This window comes from Leptosomus discolor, chromosome 1 (genome assembly GCF_034619465.1).
Source record: "Leptosomus discolor isolate bLepDis1 chromosome 1, bLepDis1.hap2, whole genome shotgun sequence".
Classification (NCBI taxonomy): Eukaryota; Metazoa; Chordata; class Aves; order Leptosomiformes; family Leptosomidae; genus Leptosomus; species Leptosomus discolor.
This window is the reverse complement of record NC_141391.1, coordinates 142,690,809-142,711,751: the sequence shown is the minus strand read 5'-3', so window position 1 is coordinate 142,711,751 and position 20,943 is coordinate 142,690,809. Positions and strand designations below refer to the sequence as shown.

At 40.1% G+C, this 20,943-nt stretch overlaps 1 protein-coding gene across 1 annotated transcript in view; it reads right to left on the bottom strand.

Moving 5' to 3' along the window:
• SCUBE1 (signal peptide, CUB domain and EGF like domain containing 1) overlaps positions 1–20,943 on the bottom strand; it is a 210,388-nt gene that overhangs the window by 39,387 nt on the left and 150,058 nt on the right. Inside the window, exon 9 of the mRNA XM_086466297.1 lies at positions 10,522–10,644. Within this exon, the coding sequence (XP_086322423.1) occupies positions 10,522–10,644 (123 nt within the window). The remainder of the gene's footprint in view (positions 1–10,521; positions 10,645–20,943) is intronic.

Sequence of the window (20,943 nt, the reverse complement as noted above, 5' to 3'; positions counted from 1 at the left end):
CGGCAAATCACAGAAAGGTCAACATAGCTGCAATAAATGAGCCCAACTTAAAACTGTACTTCTGAATGCTTAGCCTGGAGAATGAAAGTGCAACTGCAGTCAGTGGTATTTGTGATAAGTCAAATCTGTTACGTGTGCTAGCACCAACAAAGCTGTAGCACTGTGGGCATCAGGATGTGCGGCTCTTGGATGAGAGCTCTTCTCAGTGTCCTTTATGAGCACTTTGGTGATCAGTCTGTGCAACTACATCTTCATTGTTACGTGAAAGGCGCATGCATGTGCTAACAAATGCATTGCTCGGCAGACGTGGGGGAACACCATCCCTGACACATCTCTGACATTCACTCTATTTTCTTCATAGCCTCCCCACATTATGTACAGATTGCCTTTGACACAAGGTTTTGAAACAAAAGTATTTATGGTACAAAAATAAAGATCCTCTTGAGCCAACCTGCTTGCATGGGCATTTCTACATGTGACAACTGGACACAATCACTTAGCAGCAACTCAAGGGCGTCCAGGCTTTGAGGGCTGAATCTGCTGTGATACGAGGTGAAAGAGAAACACAGACAAGAAAGGCAAAGGGCTGTTTCTGTGTGATGAAGATCTTGAAAGTGGAGACTGATGTTGTGTCAATGCTTAGACTGTCTGCAGACTTCCCAGACACTACCTTTGCTCTTGGGTCTATGCTCACCTGTCCTAGATATTTCCCATCCCTCCCACCCCACTCCATTACATGAGGGCTTTGTTGTGCTTAGGTTCCTCTATTAATCTAAGGAACCCAGTAGGAGGCAATTGGCTTTGGCTCCTGTTACGTTTATCCTCTTACTATTGTTTTGCTAGGACAATCTAAAATGCAACTAAAGTCAATACTTTCCCAACATTTTTTAAGAAAACAAAGTACTTTCATCAAAACATTGCCAAGATTTTATAAGCAAACATGTATCCTTTTCCAAAATCAATCATTTTCCAAGGCAAAGACAAGTTGAGTTACCTACTGCTATTATGGCAATAAACTGTGCTACTACTTCAAGTGCTTGGGGTACGAGAAGCCATATATCAAGAGTAGAAGTGCATTAAAGAAAACTTCAGGCAGGTTTATTTGTTTTCCTACAAACATAAACATGTTTAGTAGTCTGCACTCCTCTGAAGCCACTATTTACACAGGAACTCTGTAAGAGCAGCTTAACGGCCTGATGAGACAACATAAAAACGGCTTTGCCCTCCCTGTATCAAGCAAGGAATATTCCCTCTATCCTGCAATACATTTGATTTTTAGACTTATTTCTGAAAAGAGGAAACTGTTCTCCTTGGTAAGGTGTTTGTCTCCGCCACCCTTTAGTAGGAGCTGCTAGTGAGTCTTCTTGAAGGAACAAGGGACCAGTCTGGGTGAAAATGTGCCTACTGTTATTTGGTGGTGCTGAAAGAGCAAGTACAGCAACACAGTTTCAGTTTTCAAGTGAAAACTCCATTGCAGCACTTCCCTTCACCTCCTGTGGACCTGACTGTGCGTTCCCAGCTTACTCCAAGCTCTTGCTGAAGTCAGTGGCCACTGAATATACACAAGACTTGCTGTTCTCTGGCTCTGCTTCAAAGGCTTGCTTAAAAACTCTGCCCAGAAAGGCCTCTGTGGAGTCGAGCAATGGCAGGTATCCCTCCAAAAACACTAACAGAAATGTTTTGCAAATACGCATCAAAAAAACTCCATCCAGCAAAAAACCCAGAAGATACTCCTCCATTCCACTGCCTCTTAATATTTGAGCTTAGATATTTGTTTTCATCTCACCTGTTCTAACTGAGGCCTTACCTCCAAGTTACCAAAACAAGTACTAGCAGTTCATAACATGGCTACTGGAAGAAAATCACACCCCTTTGCTTCAGTAAGTTAGGCTTTTATTCTCATTATAACAAAACAAAAAAAACAGGGCATTTTTTAAAGGCCCAGAAGGGTAGCTGCAAGCACAGGAAAATGAAACTCTTCTCAACATTTGGGATAGGCTTGTCATTTTATTGCGATTCTGTACAGCACTTATTGTAAAGTATATCTGACCTTAATCAATGTGATTAAATGACTCAGAGCAGTAATATGGCATTATCTCAATGTGCACTACTGCAATAGTGGAGAATATATGTACATATATTCTTTCTCTGGTTCTCTTTAAAAACAATTCCTATTGAATTACAGCTTTCAGCACTATTTATCAACAGATTATTGTTTGTGGAAGAATGCTACCTTCCTGCTCAAACTATTCCAAGGCTGACTCATATCCTGGTAATTCATTAATACATAACATGATTCTAGTCCAGTAAAATCATTTCTGCACTATACACATCATAAATCCTACAGCATCAACTGAAAAATATATCTCAAATTTTCTTTCTAAACAGTAATGGAACGTTTTGCTTGGCTTCCCACACATATCACCAAGAGGAGGGGGCCAGACAGAGCCGTAAAAAGCAATTTGATAGCAGTATGCTTTATAGAGTTTAACATAGGAATATAAAAGCTATCATACTGAATGAAACCTGAGGTCAAACTAATCTAGTATCTTACTTCCAACAGTAGCCTGTGTCAGAAGCTTCATGGGAAAATAGAGGTGGAATAATCTGTCCCATCTGCCCTCCCCACATTAAGTCTCATCCCATTAGAAATTGATTCAAAGCCTAGATTGTGAGGTTTAATATTCCTTCCAAGGAGCAGCAACCAAAGAAAATTCGCCTTTAACTTATGATAACACTGTGCTGTAGAGAGCAGAACTGGAGGGGGGGTGATGTATTTGTTTTCATGTTTCAGCAGACTTAATTGCTACAACCAACATGGGAGATACTATCACTTGGCAAACAAACTTGTACTGGCTAGAGCTGTTTTTACTTCATGCCTGGGGCATTTATTGTTTCTGGGTATGATCTTGCAACCCTTTTTTTCTCACAGAGGCAGACTGTACCACTATTCACAATCTCACTGACACCAAGAGCAAGCACCATGTGTAACAGAAAGGATTTGAGAAGTATTGCTTTTATTGACAGTGTAACATGTTTCTTCCCAGCAAAGTATTTTTTTAATCTGATGCTAGAAACAATATGGTGCTTGTCATAAGCAAGATATTTTTGTAAGGCTCAGTGACACAGCATGCCTTAGAGAAAATCTGCATAGGGAATGAACACCATCAGTGACAGCAAAATCTTCCTGTAAGCTAGCCTGATTTTCACAAGCAGCTCCCACTATCTCCTCCAGTGCACCACTGATTCTCCCTGGTTCTTCAGCTACATTGGCAGCTGAACCAGCACTGTTCTTTATATACCAGGTGTCCACACAATTAAACACACTGAGCCAGACTGGCTGAAAATCAGCCTATATCAAGTCAATGTATTTTATATCTTACAGCACGCCTATCTGATGTGGATGAGTGTATGTGTGCATCAGGGCAAAATCACTCTCCTTCATGTATATCATACAAATGAGCCGATAGGGGAATGCCTTGAGTCCCTTCATTTCTCTTTCTCTCATTTATCACCCCTGCACTGGCACTGACTCACCCCACTCAAACAGTGTAAGACAATAAGGATCAGTGGGTTCCTTTAGTGTGATAGCACTGTAACTGCTGAATACAGTAGCCTTCTCTCTGATATAAGTGAGAGTAAAACGAAGCCCTGGGTGTTTTCTGTGACTGCTGAAGACCTCAAACTTACAGCAAATGCACATGCAAACTCAGGCAAAAGTCAGCAAGGGGACTTCTAAGCCTGCTTGCTCCTCACTCCAGAGAGCAAACATGCTCTCTGGGATCCCCGCTGCTACCTCCCTCACAAGGACACAGGTAGCAGCACCCTAATGGCTTGCCAACGTTCTCCACCCATTACAGTTCAGTCCTGACCACGAGGGTAACAACCTCAGTGAGAAGTTTGTGCGGGTTCAGGTAAAAATGTATTTTAAATATTAAGAAAAAACCCCACACCAAGCAGTAAAATTTCTGGTGTCCTCTATACTGTGTCACCTGGCTGTGAAGCTGTATGGTATTGCCACTCTAGAAAGATGGGGAAGGCTAAATAATGTTGCTTTTAGCAAACATTTGTTTCTTTTATGTATTTAATGGGGCGAGAAAAGGAAAGAGAGGGGGCAGACAACAACAAAACTTCCAATATTTTTCACTGGAAAGCTGGCCAAACCATAACGTTGCTGCATTGAATCTGAGGGGTCTGGGCCTCACCTGTTGTCTTTTAAACTGACTTACATGAAACATTAGTTCTAGCAGTGATACGGATTAGCCGAAGGGTTTAACCAGTCTCTTTACTGCGGTATGGTGCAGCTGTACCCATTCAACATTTCTTACAGCTCACTGCCTCTAGGACCGCACTAGGGCATACTCAGCTGTAACTCAGAGCAAGAGTTGGGGCAGTAGCAGTAAAGTAAAAAGATAGCTTGGCTTGGCTGGGAGAATGACGACATAAAATTCTCCTGTCCTGCTATTTCAAGGAATTTCCTCACAATTTTAAAACTGGGACATAAGACATGGGATTCTCCCTGTCCTCCATTTTCATGATGCAATGAGAGATAGAGAGGGACAGATGCTCCAGCCTTGACCTCTACCCACACATTTAGTTAAGTAATCTAAGATGAGTGACTGTGTCCTACATAAATAAATGCAAGGGGTGTATCCTCATCTTGACACCTTCATCAGGTTATGCAATTGGAACAAGGCCAGTCGCTTTACCGGTTTACGTGATCAAATGTGGGTGGCAAGTCACTGTCACGTAATCCAAGGGTGCAAACCTCTTTGGCATCTTTTTTATTTTTTAATTTGGTCACTCTATGTCAAAGATGTCTAGATGTCTGGTGATTCAGTGCTGCCAGTGTGGGTGCACTGATTTATTTGGGATTAAACTGGTCCTGTACAGCCATATTTATCATCAATGGTTCCATACAGAAGAGTATAGTGAGATCTTTGTAGATAATCTTTGTGGGCTTCTTTAGGCCAAAAATAATTCCCACAAACACTTTCTATCTGTCCTTCCCTGTGTGATTAATCCCTCATTTCATACCCATTTCCAAAATGGAGTCATCATGCTGGGAGGTTCAAATCTTGCCCTGGGAAATGCTAATAGTGTGTATTTTGTACAAATAAGTGAAAAGGTGGATGTTATGAGAGGGGGATTACCTATCCAGTTAATGTGGCAATGTTTCAAGACCAGGCCTGTAGGATCCTTAGATCATAGACAGTTACTATATTTTTCAAGGTGCTATCCTTCTTTCTCTCATTCTGGAATGAAAGAAGGCTTCTCTTAACAATTCTGCCTTGGGAACCCTATGTAAAGCATCCCTCTACTAACAGATCAATCATAGGGTCAGCCAGGTCTTAATCACACCATATTCTCTGAAATGAAGACCTATTTGGCAGTAAAGAAAAGTCAGTGTCTCATTTAACAGTGTTATTTTAGAATTGCAGGGATTACGGTTCTGTGGTGCAGTGGGTTAACACAGAAGGCCTGAGGCTGGGTTCAGATCGCGAGTAAAAACCAGCTGGGGATGGCAAGAGTTGGGAGGTATATCCTGTAACACAGCAGAAAGCTATCCCAAAACTTGCTGCACTCATCAAGTCTGCTCAGAGACAACCTGAGAAATAAGAAACCAGAGCTTGGACAAGGTTTGAGGTGGTTTGCAGGTCAGCATTGCGATATGCTGGCAGAGTTACTAAGAAAACTGCCTCAATATCTGCTCACAGTATCCTTGGCTCTAGCCTTTATTTCCAGTTGCTCTACTCCACGAGCATTAAGTTTTTGAAGGTTTGTCTGGAAGTGAAGCCGAGAAGAGAGGAAGCAGGGATACAGTGGGGCATATAAGAAACACATTTGTTTTAAAAGAGAGAAAGAGAAGTCCAAATACACAAATATGATAGTGGATATGCTCATGTCTTTCTCTTGTAATGAGAGGAAAAAACCACCTTAGATCAGCTGTACTTGGACTTCTATTGGATAGCTTTGCAGTGTTAAAAAACCCCAAACCTCTAGCAAAATATGCCCACAAAAAATCACTAGAGGGAAAATCCGATACATCATGAAGCTAGGGAGCGCAAATTCTGTTTGGGATTCCCTGTTGTATAAACCTGCATCACTGAAGCCTGCTTTGGAGGCTATAAGTGGACTAGAATGATGCAAACGCCTTGAACTGCCCCCTGCAAAAGTTTAAATTCCTCAGTGTAGGAGGATTTGGCTCTACTTTGGACAGAGGTGGAGAAGGGCAGAGGGCGCGAGTGCAGAGTTAGCAGGCTGAAGTATCACATGTTGATCATCGGATGTTCCCACTAAAAGCACTTTTTTTCTGAATGTATCCCATCTTTCCAACTCTACCTCTCCCTGGAGAGAGTTACAACAAATGCATGTGCTGTCTCTCCTTGTCTCGCTTTGCAAATGGCAATTCCTACCGCAGGAACAGAAAATTATTTATGACAGAATTTCACACATTTTTCTAGGTGCTTAATGAAGCTTGAACTTGAGTAGAGCAGAGAGACTGCTTATTGTTGATTTTTTTTCGAGATCACTGCACAACAAACAGAAACTGAATAAGCAATTAAGTTAACTGGCTTTAAAACTCATATTGGCTGAGGATTAAGGTAATTATGTCTGCGCTTACACACATCCATTGCAGCTTTAAACAGTCTTGCTTGCTGTTTTGTTGCTGATGTGGTTCTAAAACTAAGCCGAGTTGTTGTCCTGCTGTTAATTACCACAAAGGTTACAAACACAAGCTCTCCTTGCTATAAATACAGCTATGTTATTTGTATTACATGCTCAAAGGAGATGCAGGCCTCTTTTGCTAGGTTTATATAAACAGATACAAACGTTTCTTCCTGTATCAAAGAATTTACAATACCTTAGATTTAAGGGATCTGTTAAAATAATACACAATAGATGGCTTTGGTATTCTTGCACAGTGATTTCACCATCAAAGGAGTAAAAAAATCTATCTTTAACTTTGTGTGAAAAGAGAGACTGGGAAAGCAGTATTAGTCTCCACAATATCACTGGCAGGGCAATGTGGATTCTTCACCTTCTGGGTTACAAATAAGTTTCCTTTTAAACGGCTGGAATGCAGGGGAGGGGAAAGGAAGGAAAACCCCCACATTCTCCTTGTCTAACAAGGAGCCACAGCGTGAGAACCACTCCCTAGCAGAAGTAATCTGTGATTGACACTGGTTTTCTTTGCTGCCAGGGCTAAAAATGGTTTAGCTCTAAACGGACAAATGCAGAACATTTTAATGCCCTTTACAAATCAAGGGCTTCATACCCAAGCACTCTACATGCAGGGTGGCTAGCTAATGGCTCCAAGCAAGCAGCAAGCTTCAGAGTTCCTGAAACCAAATGAATTTTCATATTAGGGTATGAGCAAAAACACAGGAGAAAAAAAAATTCTGGTAATAGGTAGATTCACAGAGGGCAGATTCACAAAAACTGGAGGTTTATTCTCCAGGCAGTCCAGGCATTCATATGTGTGATCTTAGGCAAGATGCTATATTTAGCTTCACCCTTCCTGCCTGAAAAACTGGGAGAAATACTTTCCTCTTCACAGAGAGTATGAATGTGTGTAAGGCACTCGGTACGATAGGGTGGGAGCTCTGCAAACAACCAGAACGAAGTCTGAGGCTTTGATACAATTCCCCTGCAATCTTGAAGTCAGCTCTGACCTCTACAATGAAAGGACATCAAGGAAATTAGGTGAGGTGGGACGACCTCAGAATTTCACAGGGAATATGAAGGAACCTTTTCATTGAAACATGTAAGATTGCCTGTTGTATAGGTGCTGAAGTTAAAGATCATACAAAGAAAGTTATGTAGCAACAGCTTACTTGTATTTTTTAAAGTTTGAAAAATGTTGCCAGCATGAACTGTATGTCTGTGGTTTTGTTCTTCTTCACTGATTCTTTCCTGTGAATAAGACACAGTCATAGACTTATCCAGGGGTTCTGCAGATCGTAAAAGGGCAAGCGTACCAGCTGTTTCCATGGGCATTTTGCCTAAGATTATCATAATCTGCTCCTTGATGTTAGCGATGATGATGAACTCATTTGGAGATGAGCTCCCTATCACTAGGGAGGCCACCTGAACTAAACAGGACTCAGGCCCACATGATGTAGACTTCTAAGGTCCTAAACGAGTATTTGGTAAAAACATTGATTTGTAACTGAAAGAAATCTTCATTTTAAATTTGAAAACCAAAGGAGAAAGGCAAAGTTGACAGCAAGACTGCAAGTCATAGAAACTCTATTATGAATCAAAACAACAGATGTAACACGAACAGCATCTTTTATAAATACAAATTAGACTTTTCTGTTTCACGCATTGGAAAGGCTAATATGCTGAAAATAAATTTCCCTGAATCTCTCAGTAATGTTCTATGGTCAGTGTTGACTGGTTGTTACCAAAAAAACCCGTGGATGATTTATATTCCAGCAGAGTCACTAACCCCAAACCACATTTTTCTGTCAGACCTGACATTAGTAACTCTAACCACTTCCACTAACTATGTTCTTTCTGCAGCGGAAGAAGCAAAGTACAGGTGATTCATACATCAGTGATTTCTTAATCTCTATTCACCTTCCTTCTTTCTTTATTAGCAGGCCTACTGACTGCATGAGACACCAATTATCACCTTGAGCACCAGACAGGAACTAAACTATCACAGTGCTCCCTCCACAAAGCAGGCATCGTACCGTGTTTTCTGTCATCAGTCTCCAGGGCCCAAACACCTCAGACCTCAAACAGGAAATAAGTGTGTCCTCCCCAATTCCCAGTATGAAGAACCAGCGTTTCTGGAACTGGAGAAACTTCTGCAGCCCAAAAATCCTCTGGGCTTGCACTACTCTACCTGTCGCAGCAACAGATAAACTACAGTTGATGAATCAGTCAAAGCACCCATAGAGTCCGACAGAGTGCCTGCCCTTACTCACTGACAATGGAAAAAATAGGATGGCTAGATCAGGTTTATATTTCCATGTCTGATCACATGAGGGGGAGAAGATCAGCTGCTGCTTCACTCCTTGCATGGTATGTTCTGTTGCTGGCGACTCACTCATTGAGTAGCCCAGGCACATGAACAAACAAAACTCAGCTGAACATTTACAGAGCTGATTCTAGTTTCCCATTATCACGATAGATATCTGATAATTTATAGGTAGCTTTCAAAACCCATTACTAAGACTTTGCATAATAAACAAGTAAATTTTGCACCAGCTCTTGCCTGACAAGAATGCAGGGCTTGACTTTTGAGTTTTTCACTGGTGTAATTACAACTACTTCAGTGATGAAACCTCTGACTGATACCACGAGAGCATGTCACGACACACGAAATTAATGAATCAGAAAGTATTCCTAACCATCTCTAAATACATCACGAAGGGAACGTTTCTTTTTAACATTTTGTCCCTATTTTTAGCAGGTACATCAAAATCTGACAACTTACCCTGGTCTGACATGATCCTACAATGTTATTTCTGCCTAGTCATGTGGCACTAACTGTGCCACTCTCAGCTCTTCCCATCCTGTCCCAGCTTGAAACCAACCTTGCACTGACTCCTTTGTGTCTAAGCACACAGTCGGGGTGGAGTAGGCTTCTCAGATGATGGAAGTACCAATGCGATGCAATGGAAAACTTTTTTGAATGACGTATGTATCTTCAGACCTTGGTTTCCCCTTTGTTGATGAACTAAAAAGCTCTAAAATAGTACTGCTGTTTTGGACTTCATAACTTTTCTGAGTTCAAAACCCACGCAAAGAATTATGTATTAATAAAAAGGCAATTCCTGCACAAAATTTTAATTGAATATGTCCTCCTTCCCCTTCTCTCTCTACTGGTGCATGCTCATCTTTCCAGCCTTTTCTAGGAGGCTTTTAAAGAGTAAAGTTTAAGAGCTCAAATGCTTAAAGTGTCATTTGTCCAAAGGTACATGGTTAATACTTAAGTTGGAAATGGTTATGCACTTAATTAGTCAACTAGTCATAGAATGTAAAACATCATGTGACTTAGATAAGAAATCATGACAGACACAGCTTCATCTGAACTCTCACAAAACACCTCCATTATCCCTCCATAAACAGATTGTCAGCCAAAGATGAACTCACAAATTAGACTATTTTTTCAGTTTAAATGTTGCAAATGCTCCATTCCAGTAAGTTACTCTAAATGACTCCAGAGTAAATAAGATAAGCCTCTGTCCCAGTAAGATCATAGCAAATTAGAGGATTTGAGCATAAGGCTCTTTGCCTGAGGCTATTCCACTACACCACATGGATTTTCGCACTTTAGCAGGGCACTGGCATTCCTACTACTAAAAACATCGAAAGAAGACATTTCCAAAAAACTTCTAACCCCACCTCAGAAAACAGGTATCTGTTAGGCCTTTTCTATCTTTACTTCCTACGACAGTTTGATAAAAACCTGTAGTACAAACGGCTTGATTACCAAAAAAAAAAAAAAAATCCACTGAAAATAACATCCTCATTATACAAAGAGTAAAATAAATGAAGTATTACCTTGGCAGGTCCGTTCATCTGTGAGCAGTTTATAGCCTTTCTGGCAGCTGCACTCAAAGCTGCCAACTGTGTTTCGGCAGAAATGGTCACAGCCACCATTGTTTACCAAGCACTCATCAATGTCTGCAAAGAATGAACAGGCAAAAATTTAGTTTATGACAGCAATTCAGTAGTTCAGGGGGATGACAGGAGTTTATTCAGGTCCCCAAGGAGGCTGCTGTCCCTGTTGGGAATCAGGTTGGTCAGATGTATCCCTTCCCAAACCTTTCTCACAAGGCTCTTGCAAAAGAGCTATGGGCTGAGTTGTTCTGGAGACACGGGTATTTCTCTCAGAACCAGAACCACCAGATGACCCAAGCTGAGGCACTGACATTAAAGAACATTCAGGGAAGCTTCTTTGTAGATGTAGCGGTCTGCCTGACAGAAGACTTCAGCCTGTATTAAGACGTGAATCCCTCACCTTACATAGGAACTATCAAAACCCAAGAACGCATGAAAAATTGAAACAACAAACACAAAGTAAACCACATTTGAATTCTGAAAAAATACTTCCATTATCCCTATGTAAACAAATGTAGAGCTACATTTGTTCAGAATTAGCATCATATGCTAGCTTGTCCTTTATGAACACAGTGTCACTGAACATCCATTTTCATGTATCTAACTTTTTTGATTTGGTATAACAGAAGAGCAACTGTGAATGCATGTGAAATGTTGCTTCCTTAGTTGTTCTGAAGGCAGAGCACCTATTGCCTTTATCTGAAAGCCATATATATATATGAAGGATGGGATCATTTCAATATTGATTATGAAGTGCATTGATGAACTTGGTAAGACCTCTGTTCTGAATTGCAGACTGGTGATTCTACTTCCTCCACCTTACAAATTCTCCCAAAGGTGTTGAAGAACTGGAATGGCCAGTCCCTTTTACAACCCACAAAAGCTTGTGCAATAAGTATATAATAAGTCACAGAACCTCATCTGAAATACAAGGCATCTTTCCATCCTCCCCCACTTACAAAACCATGGATCCACATTTATTTGAAAAAGAAAAAAGTAGTTTTTTTTTCAGGAGAAAAACAGTGCTGAAAAATAGGCCTTTTTAGGGATGTGTACAGTGAAGAAGTAATATGACATAGAGCCTTGGCTGCCTACTTCTGGAAGCGAAAACAAGACCTTTCAGAAAACTGAGTGGAGACTGATGTTTCCTATTGAAAAGCTTCTTGCTGTAAGAGCACCGAAACTTTGAGGTAACAGCTGGCCATTTAAAAAGCAAATCTTACAAAATGCAAATCTAGGTGGAGATGGAAATTTCTCAAAGACAGCATGATGCTGGTGAATGAATGGCACATTTAAAAATTATTTGAATTCAGGATGACTTTTAGTGGATGTCATTCATTCAATTTTGAAAACATATGATTACTGACACCGAAGAGTAGTACGGCTCTTACTATGTTTCTGCATGTAAAGTATAAAGAATAGCAAGAGGAGTGAGGAGGTAAATCTAGTAATTTTAATAGCTGAGAGGCAAATTCAGCCCTCTTTTCTAAATGGCACTTTGCTGCCCTGACATTGACAGAAACATGCTCAGGAGGATGTACTACTCAAGCAAGAACAATGTATATTGTTATAAAGGTTTGCTTATGAGTTGTAATTGTGGCAAAGAGAAAGCAAATTTTCTCTGAGACTTTCTGACCTAATACTACTGGTTATACTTTTGTGTCTGGTTCTGCAGAGGAGTGGATTTTGCATTCAGTTCTATTAAAAGCATCAGGGTAAAATGGTAGGTAGCAGCTGTGGTGGTATTACGCCCCGAGTGCTTCGCACAAAACCAGCTCAAATCTTTATGTCTCAGCTAACAAAGTTCTCAAAGTGATTTGACACCAGGAGTTGTGTTTGTTGTCTATGGTTCTCCAGTTTTGGTGACTAGGCTAGCCGAGAACAGATAACCTTAGGCTCCCAACCTGGTGAATCTGGTGAAGAACACACTGAGGGTTGCTCTACATAATACTGTGAGACTGGAGGCAGCAACTCATTTGGTTTCAGCTCTGATCTCCAGCACAGGTCAGGATCAGCAGTAAAAACACAAGGCTCCTTGGCCCAATTCCTGCATGCTGGCATTTCTATTTGTAGAATTGATTCCTCCCAGCTCCCATATGTGCAACTGGGACTGTGTTGCTGGTCTTGCACAGCACAGGTGCTCCTAACTACAGTTTAGCTTGCCCTGACAAAACTGTTGGACAAATGGAATTGTGAATTAAAATTACTAATATATTATGCATCATAAACACACAGAGCAGTCATCCATCATGAAGAAGATCTCTTCTACCCATGATAAGAACAACATGACCTTTGGGCTACTCTTCCGCCTGAGACTGCCTGAAGCAGAAATTACTTGTAGCCTGTCAAATACCATTCTGAAGTAAGGACTGATGCTTTAAATGATGGCCCCTGGATTTCACATGTTAAATTCCAAATTCTGGTCTCACTAACTTTCTTTTCAGAGTCTCTGAAGACCATAAGGGACAAAAGCGAAACACTCCTGGCCTCAGAGGGTAGATTTGAAGCTGTTAATCATTGTAATTCCTCTGACAATGCAGCATATCAGTTTTACATCAACAATTCTTTGGAATCATTCTGAAGCAGGATCTGGGTAAAACCTGGGAGAGTCCACAGGAAAAGAAAGTATTTATTCATTTATTCTAGCTGGAAAACGTGACGCAGCCTTTTGAAACCAGGACCATCAAAACAGAATAGAGGTCAAAACTGTTAGCTGCAAAAACATTCTAAATAACACAAACAGTGCCAATGTCTCTGCTTTCACTGTATTTCTTTCCATGGCCATAGCGAGACTGACAAGGCATGTAAAAATTATTTCACTCTATGGAGAGCAGTGCATTGCTGCATTTCACTTGGAAGAGAGCAGTATCCAACCGTATCATGTCTAACTGGTTCACAAAAACTGCACCAAGTCTATATCCCTACTATTTTTCTTTCCATAGCTATAAATAATGTGTGTTATGAGCCATGTGAAAATAAATGATTCCACTGTGTGAGAAGGTGAGGCCACATTTATCTTTAAACTGACTGATACCCAGCTTCGTCAAGTGCCTGTTTGGACCTCTATGCTTGTCTGCCTATCATGTAGGGAAAGAAAGTGCAGTGAAACCCACCATGGTATCTACTCGCTTTGAAATTATTTAGTCAAACATCCCCATACTATTATTGGGACTGTCTGTAGAAGAGTCATAAACCTGTTGTCTTCAAACATAGCTCTCAAGTGGCTCCTTTTCAACTGATGACGCAGGTTGCAGAAGAATGGCTCAAACTTTCCACAGTGCTCTGCTCCCTTGTATCCCCAGGAATGAACAAGTATATAAGAACTGTATTTCTCCATGGGGGGTTGTATGTAAAATGCCGTGATGATCAGTGCTCAGACAATGTGCTGGTCATTTCAGACTAGGAGGTGTGATGGGCTTTCAGTGCATTAGCAAGGAAATCCCAAAGGATTTCTCTTAATGCAGTAAGTCAATATTGTTAAATTACACCTTGCTCATACAAGCTGCTGATCTGCTACAAATACCAACTGATGTGCCCAGCACAAATGGGACACACACATAAATGGAAAATACAGGCCAATGAAAAACCACAGAAGCATTACAATTCACTAGTCAAAAATGTCAGGTAACTAAGCACTCAAGCCTCTCATTAGCCCTGAAAATGGTTCGTTCCCCTCTCCCTATGCAACTAAAAACAAACAAAAGCAAATACATGATTTGCACAAAGGTAGCTAAAGTCTTTAAAGTTGTAATATCTGGGGAAAAAAAGCAATCATAAATGTTAGTCTGTAGATGGAACTCAACAACAACATCACAAAAGCTGTGGGCCCATCTGAACCCAGAAACAAACCCTGGGTTGTCTTGCTGTTCACAAATAGTGGAGAAGTTCCATTCCAGCTTCTGTGACTTGCTGTCATCTCTATGTGCATTGTTAAACGTAAGTCCAGGCTTGCAGCAAACCCCATAAGCAAAGGTCTGGCATCGAGACAGACACTGTGGCGAAGTCAAGCATGACTACTCTCTGGATCTGTTTATGTGACCCTAAGGCCTTATGGCATTTGCTAGTAAGTCACAGTTTCGGTACACAGATCCAAATCCTCTTTTAAAATGTCCATTCTTTCTAGTTATTTCACAAAGCTCTCCATATTCTTTTAGACACCCAAAAGCTAATTTCACAAGACTGGAAGGGGCAATAATTTTAGAATGAAGATGAAATAAATAAAATATTTCTGAAATAAGTGATTATCCTAAGTTTTCTGAGGACCTCAAAAACTGAGGGAGGCAGTGGAATCAGCTTTAAATAAAGCTTTTCAGGTCTAAATAAAGGAACAGAAGCTCAGATGCTTTGTGATAAGATGCATAGTCAAAATTCGACTAGAGGGAACGGGCAGTTTGTTATTTTTCTTTTCATGTCCTCATGAAGATTAATGGGAATGACTGCTCCTGTTCTGCTTGTACCTTTCTAAAATATACTCAGCGTAACTCATGTTTGGAAGGACCCGGTTCTGATCAAGGTGTGTGTGTGTGTGCGCGTGCATGTGCGCCTGTGTGCATATAAAGTTTTGCCTTGCTGCATACAAGTCAGGGAACAAATTAAAAAGCAGGGATTTTAGGCAACTTAGAATTTAAAGTTTCACATAAGCTGCTTAAAGGCATCTGAAAGGGTAATCAACGTGCAATCTTCACTTAGCTGTTGAACAATGATGGATATGGAGATTTCCAAAGCCTCATCACAGGCGGAAGTGAAGCTTCTCCTTTCAATGGCTGGACAAATATTTGAACTGATTGTGTCTGTCTAATCCTTTGCAGTTTTAAAATGCTACCTAGCTCCAGGAAAATAATATACTTCCAGATCAACCTCAAATAATCACAGAAACTTCTTGGTTTTATTAATGACAGCATGTTAGGATTAATAATGCTATTACTAGCGTACAGTGGACATCAATACAGGCATATTTTCTGCAAAGTGGGCTAGCCTGCTACTTCTTCTTATTCCCTCCTTTCATAATTTTCCTTTGTTTTTCTTTCCTTCTCTTTTCTCATGCTTCTACAAATCACCACTGTCCCCCAAACCTTGTAACTAGTGTTGCCTTGTTGACACAGGTATTAGTTCCCTGATGCACGCAGACCACAAAGTACTTTATAAAGCAGCCACAAAACTTTTTAACCCCATGTCAGAGGTGGGGAAATAGAGGCACAGAAAAACAAACTCACTCATCCACACTTGAATCCAAGCCCAGTGCACAACCTAACAGTCTACCTTACTTAGACAGTGTGTCAATCAGCACAGGCTTGCATAAAACACATGTTGCTCTACATTACAAATACTACCAAAGGCAGCAATGCTCAGATTACAATTATTTTACTATTTGTCTGTCACTTTGCAAATAAAACTTGAAATATATTAAGTATCTTGGGATTAACATAAACATAACCTATCAGGCTACACTTGCAATGCTCTAAATAACATTTTCCATAGTGCTTTAAATAATGTATGCCAGGGACACTTTGTTAAGGTATAAAGATAATTTCATATCATCAGACTTACTGGGTTCAGTGCTGCTGTGAGAAAATCTAAATCAAAGTAGAACCTCAGTTCTGCTGTTCCCTTCAGAAAACACCAAGCCAGCTGTTGTCTGGTACTTTACAGGGAGTTAGAAGTTCTAGTTCCAGCTTCATAATGGGTTTATGGGCAAGTTGTCACACCTTTCTGCTTTACTCCATCTGTGTAATGGGGTATTGGTAATCATCACTTGATATTTTCAGGACCAATCCTTTAAAATGGATTATTCTAATAGAACAAAGCATTTTGAATCAGTCACCGTCAAAGTTTTTTAGTCAAATTACAGGTTTTTTTAATCTGTGGTCTGGGCTTCTGAATGGTTTGATACAGCAGCCTGTTCCAGGTTGGTAGTGTTTTGCCCTGGAAGATTTCATGGGTATGTGCAGAACTGTGTGGCTGTCTTTACTTTAGGAAGTATGTGTGCTGTTCCACCACTCCACCTGTGACTGCGCTCTCCCAGTGTAGTTCACTGTCTCTAACATGCTTGCATGTTTCAGGGAGGAACAATTCTATTTATGCAGTGTTTTCTACTTGAGGCTTTCAAAGGCCAGCATCTTATCAGCTTCATTACATTAAACCTACACAATACTTCTGCAGGAGAGATAAGTTTAATTAATTCTCCTTTAACAAATGTGAAACTGAGGCAGGCAGGGTAGTGTGTGACTTCCCTGCATCAGATAGCTACAAAATGAAATAAGGCACGTATTACACCACCTCTAATTCGAGTATTGCACTTCAGCGACATCCTCATTTTCCCTCCCACAGTGCTAATTAACTGTAATGTATGATAAACATTACTGAACTGAAGTTCCACTAAGTAGCAAATGAAGGTTCTCTGTTTAATTAGCTTTATGGTTAGGTTGTGGGGCAAGGCATTTTCCTAATTAACAGAATTAAAACTCAACTGGGCAGACAGGAATGAGTTTAATTAAAATTTAATCTCCCTCATCCTGAAAACAGGCTGCCCACAAAATAGAGAGCTTTGTGTAAATGCTCTTAGAGCATGGAAAGGTTGAGGCAGGTTTCAACACATTTTCCTCATGTCACTTTCTCCATTTTCACCTGTTATCTTTGCAATTTTATGAAGAAACCTGTCTTCCAACACAGATGGTAATCTGTCACATATGGATTTAGGTGTCAGCTATTCTCCTCCAGGACATATCCACTCTGACATTATCCACCAACCAATCAATAAAAGAGTCTGCCAGGCTGCCAAGAGATCAATCACCTTGTAAAACAAACATTATGTCCTATTATTTTCTTATTACAGTTAATTAGATTTATAAAACACAAAAAGCTTCAAAAGTGAAAAACTTAGAAACGCTGTCAAAATAGTTCAGGCCTTGATTTCTCATTTGTGAAAGGGAAGGGATTTACTAAATCTAATGTGAAAAGAAAGGATTTCCATTTTAAATTTTTGCTGAACACCGAATTCTTTTTTTAAACTTAAAAACATGTTAGTGCAATGCTATGAACCCAAACAGTGCAAGCTGTCTTAGACTGTGACACCAGAATGTGAAGTGGACTGGAGACATAGTCTTTTACAGTCTAGGCTGAGCTAAATGCAAAAAATACCCATCCTCTTCCCTGCTCCCACCACCCCCCCCCACCCCCCCCCCCCCCCAAAAAAAAAAAGGCATAGGAATCCCAGAAAATAAAGTTAGTTTTCCTTCTACTTTAATTTTATGAATTAAAATGTTTTTTATAAAACACTGGAGAGGGAGAAATAAGTGTGCAGTTAAGACTCCCATCTGTACTTGGGGACAAGAAGTAAAGTCTCTCTGTTGTACAAAGCATGTGGAAAGTACAGGACATCACACTCTGGGAAACTCAGGTGGTAACAATGACCATGTAAGTACAGGCAGAGCTGCGCATTCTGGTTAAAACGGTGTTAGAGAATTGTGCAAAAACATTTGGCTGACTACTTATCTACCTTGGCTATGCACATGGACACAACGACCATAATAATTCTACACTTAAATGTTTCTGCATTTTATTCAGGAGGAGCTGAGACAGAAGAGCTATATGGGCTGCTGAAGGTTACACACAATAGCAACACTAAAGGAGTTAATTCAGTGTTTCTTAATGTATAAATGAGATAAAAGCGGGGGAGCTGACAACCCTGGGCATTTTCTCTGTACTAAGTCCCACTAAAAACAAGGCCTTGCTCTTAGAGTATTCAATTTTTGTGTGTAATCTCAATGAAGAGCACAGGGGCAAGTGAGCAAGCTGTGCACTATTGGACCAAGATACAAGAATCCCTAGACATAGCATATTAACTCAATTTACTTTTAATCATAATTGTTTTCATTTCCCGCCTTGGAATTATTATCTCCTCAGGAAAGCTGTGTGTTTATTTCCAAAGATCTCAGTTTCCTTCTAAAAATTTTGTTTGAATTAGTGAAATAAAATTTAAAAGTAAAATTGGATTAAGGACAGATGAAGATATTGATGCTCTCTCTAAAATCCTGTTGAAGCTATGCTAGCTTTCCTACGATAAAGCTGCTCCTGCTGAAAAGGATAGCTGAATACAATCAGCCCATGATAATTCAAATGCCTCATAGCTGATAATGAATCAAAGAAATTTGGTTGGTGACCAAAAATTAACCTTCCAAAACTTTTTGAAGACATTACTTTAACCAATCAGGAACATGTTCTGTACCAGGGAAGACAAATACTTCACTGAGAGCAGGATCTAGCCATATAAAAACCGAGCTGTATTTTATGATGAAAAAAGCAATAATAACAGAATGGAAAACATACTGTAAGTTTTGAATGTTGGTAGCTATGATTATGTGAGTAGTCAACTCCCAAATTACAGAAAGCACAGCACACTTTTACATAATAAACTGTGGTTGCTGATCCTCAGGGAGCTTTATATTGTTGAATAAATGCAAGGTCTTTTCAACAACTGAAATGCAAAATATGACCCTCCCAAGCATTAATTTAAAGGATTTGGCATTTTCAAAGGGGAGGTTCACAAAGACAAATAACAACTGCAAGTTTCCAGGGAACAGGGATATTGCCTAGTCATGAAAAAACCCTAACTTAGTACACATGAATTTATTTTGTGGGGATAGATGGAACCCTTGGGAGGGAATGAAACTGAATGAGTTACATGGCAGTTGACCCAAGTCTGCAATTTTTTAATGGAAGATAATCTGTTATATTATATTTGTCTGTCGTGAATGAGTCTACAGCAGAGAAATGAATTGTATGTTTTTAACCTAAAAAAAATAGAAGGCAATTCCCCCGCAAAATAGGGAAGGGGCAGTGAAAGTTTCACACAGATTCTGGATTAGATAAATTCACAGCAACAATTAAAAGGCAGATGTTATCCACAGTTTTGTTTCTTGGATTCTGCTCTCCACTCTCTCTTCCCTTTTTTTTGTCTTTCATTTTTTTTCTTTCTGACAAATTTCACCTGTGTTGGTATCTAAAATTTTTATTTCCTCTCATTCTTTTAAATCCCATGGGTTTATCATTTCATTTTTCCTTATTGTTTCCTGGAACTTCAATTCTCTATTGGAAAGACTGAATCAAATTATGTCTATATATCTAAAATTTGCTGTTCTGATGCCCAGTCGACATACACACCTATCAGTCAGTGTCCAATTGCTCTTCTTTCTGATTCCCTCGCTAGGCTTCTGACCCCTTGCAGCCACCCACCACCAAGAGTTTTCTATCTTTTCCTCTCCCAAATCCTACATATTTTCTGCTGGTGAACAGCATCTTTCTGTCTCTCCAACAACTGCTCCACCACCTATGGTTTTACCACCAATTCTGCTGACCCTTTTCTTCTCTCTATGCCTCCTTTTGCCCCTTAGTCAGGTGCTCTGTCATCTTATCGCATGCCAAATTAGCATCTGCACCAGCAACAGTCAACTCCCTCTTTCCTTTAAAAAAGTGTGGAAAAAATTAGAATCCTAATTCTGGGTCACCTCCCAGTCTTAGCTCTGAAACACTTGTTTCCAGGGCATCAGCGCTGGGCCAGAAGACTATGCCCCCCACACGCTGGACATGACACAGAGCTTTCTACTGAGCTGCTGCAGCTGCCTGCCAGATGCTGTTACCGTTTTCCTCACATTGGGTTGTTCTTATTTGTTCTTTGTCTTGAGACTGGGTAACATCGATTTAATCACATAAAATGACTGTGGCCTCAGCAATAAGGCTATTGCAGACAGGCCTTAATGTTTCCTTCTTTAACCCACATTTAGGTCGTTATTTTGAAAATGTTTTTGTAGCTACCTGGAAGCTCATGCTCTGGTCTGATTTCCTAGTCTTATCCATCTCTTCTAAAACAAGCAGCTCTTTTGATAAACTGAACTTGTCCATTGCTTTTCCATGAGTCACTCAGTCTTCCCTCTCTCAATCCTGATCTTTATGAGGGTATTTTTGGACACAGATGGTCTTGCATCTTGCTTAAGTCCTACCAAACCAAAAATAACCTCAAACCGCACTCTGTTATTTAACATTCGCTTTTGGCTTTAGTCTTCTATTTGTCACTCATATCAAATAAATTCAGAAAATTTCCTTTGTGCCTCCTTTCACCAACTACAAGTCTACCTGATATCTCTGCAGCATAGTCCATGCATATGGTTGATTCATATGCCAAAGAATTCCCTGTAGGAGCATTTACGGGGTTGCACTGTAACAGTCTTCCTGGTGCTTTCCCAAAGAGGTTACAAACTATGTGTTCTCAGAAACTCTTGTCAGTACTCAAGCACTGAACATGACCACTGATTTCATGACAAAACTCCCAATTTTCCTCTCATTTAATGTTGTTTTTGTTACTTTTTT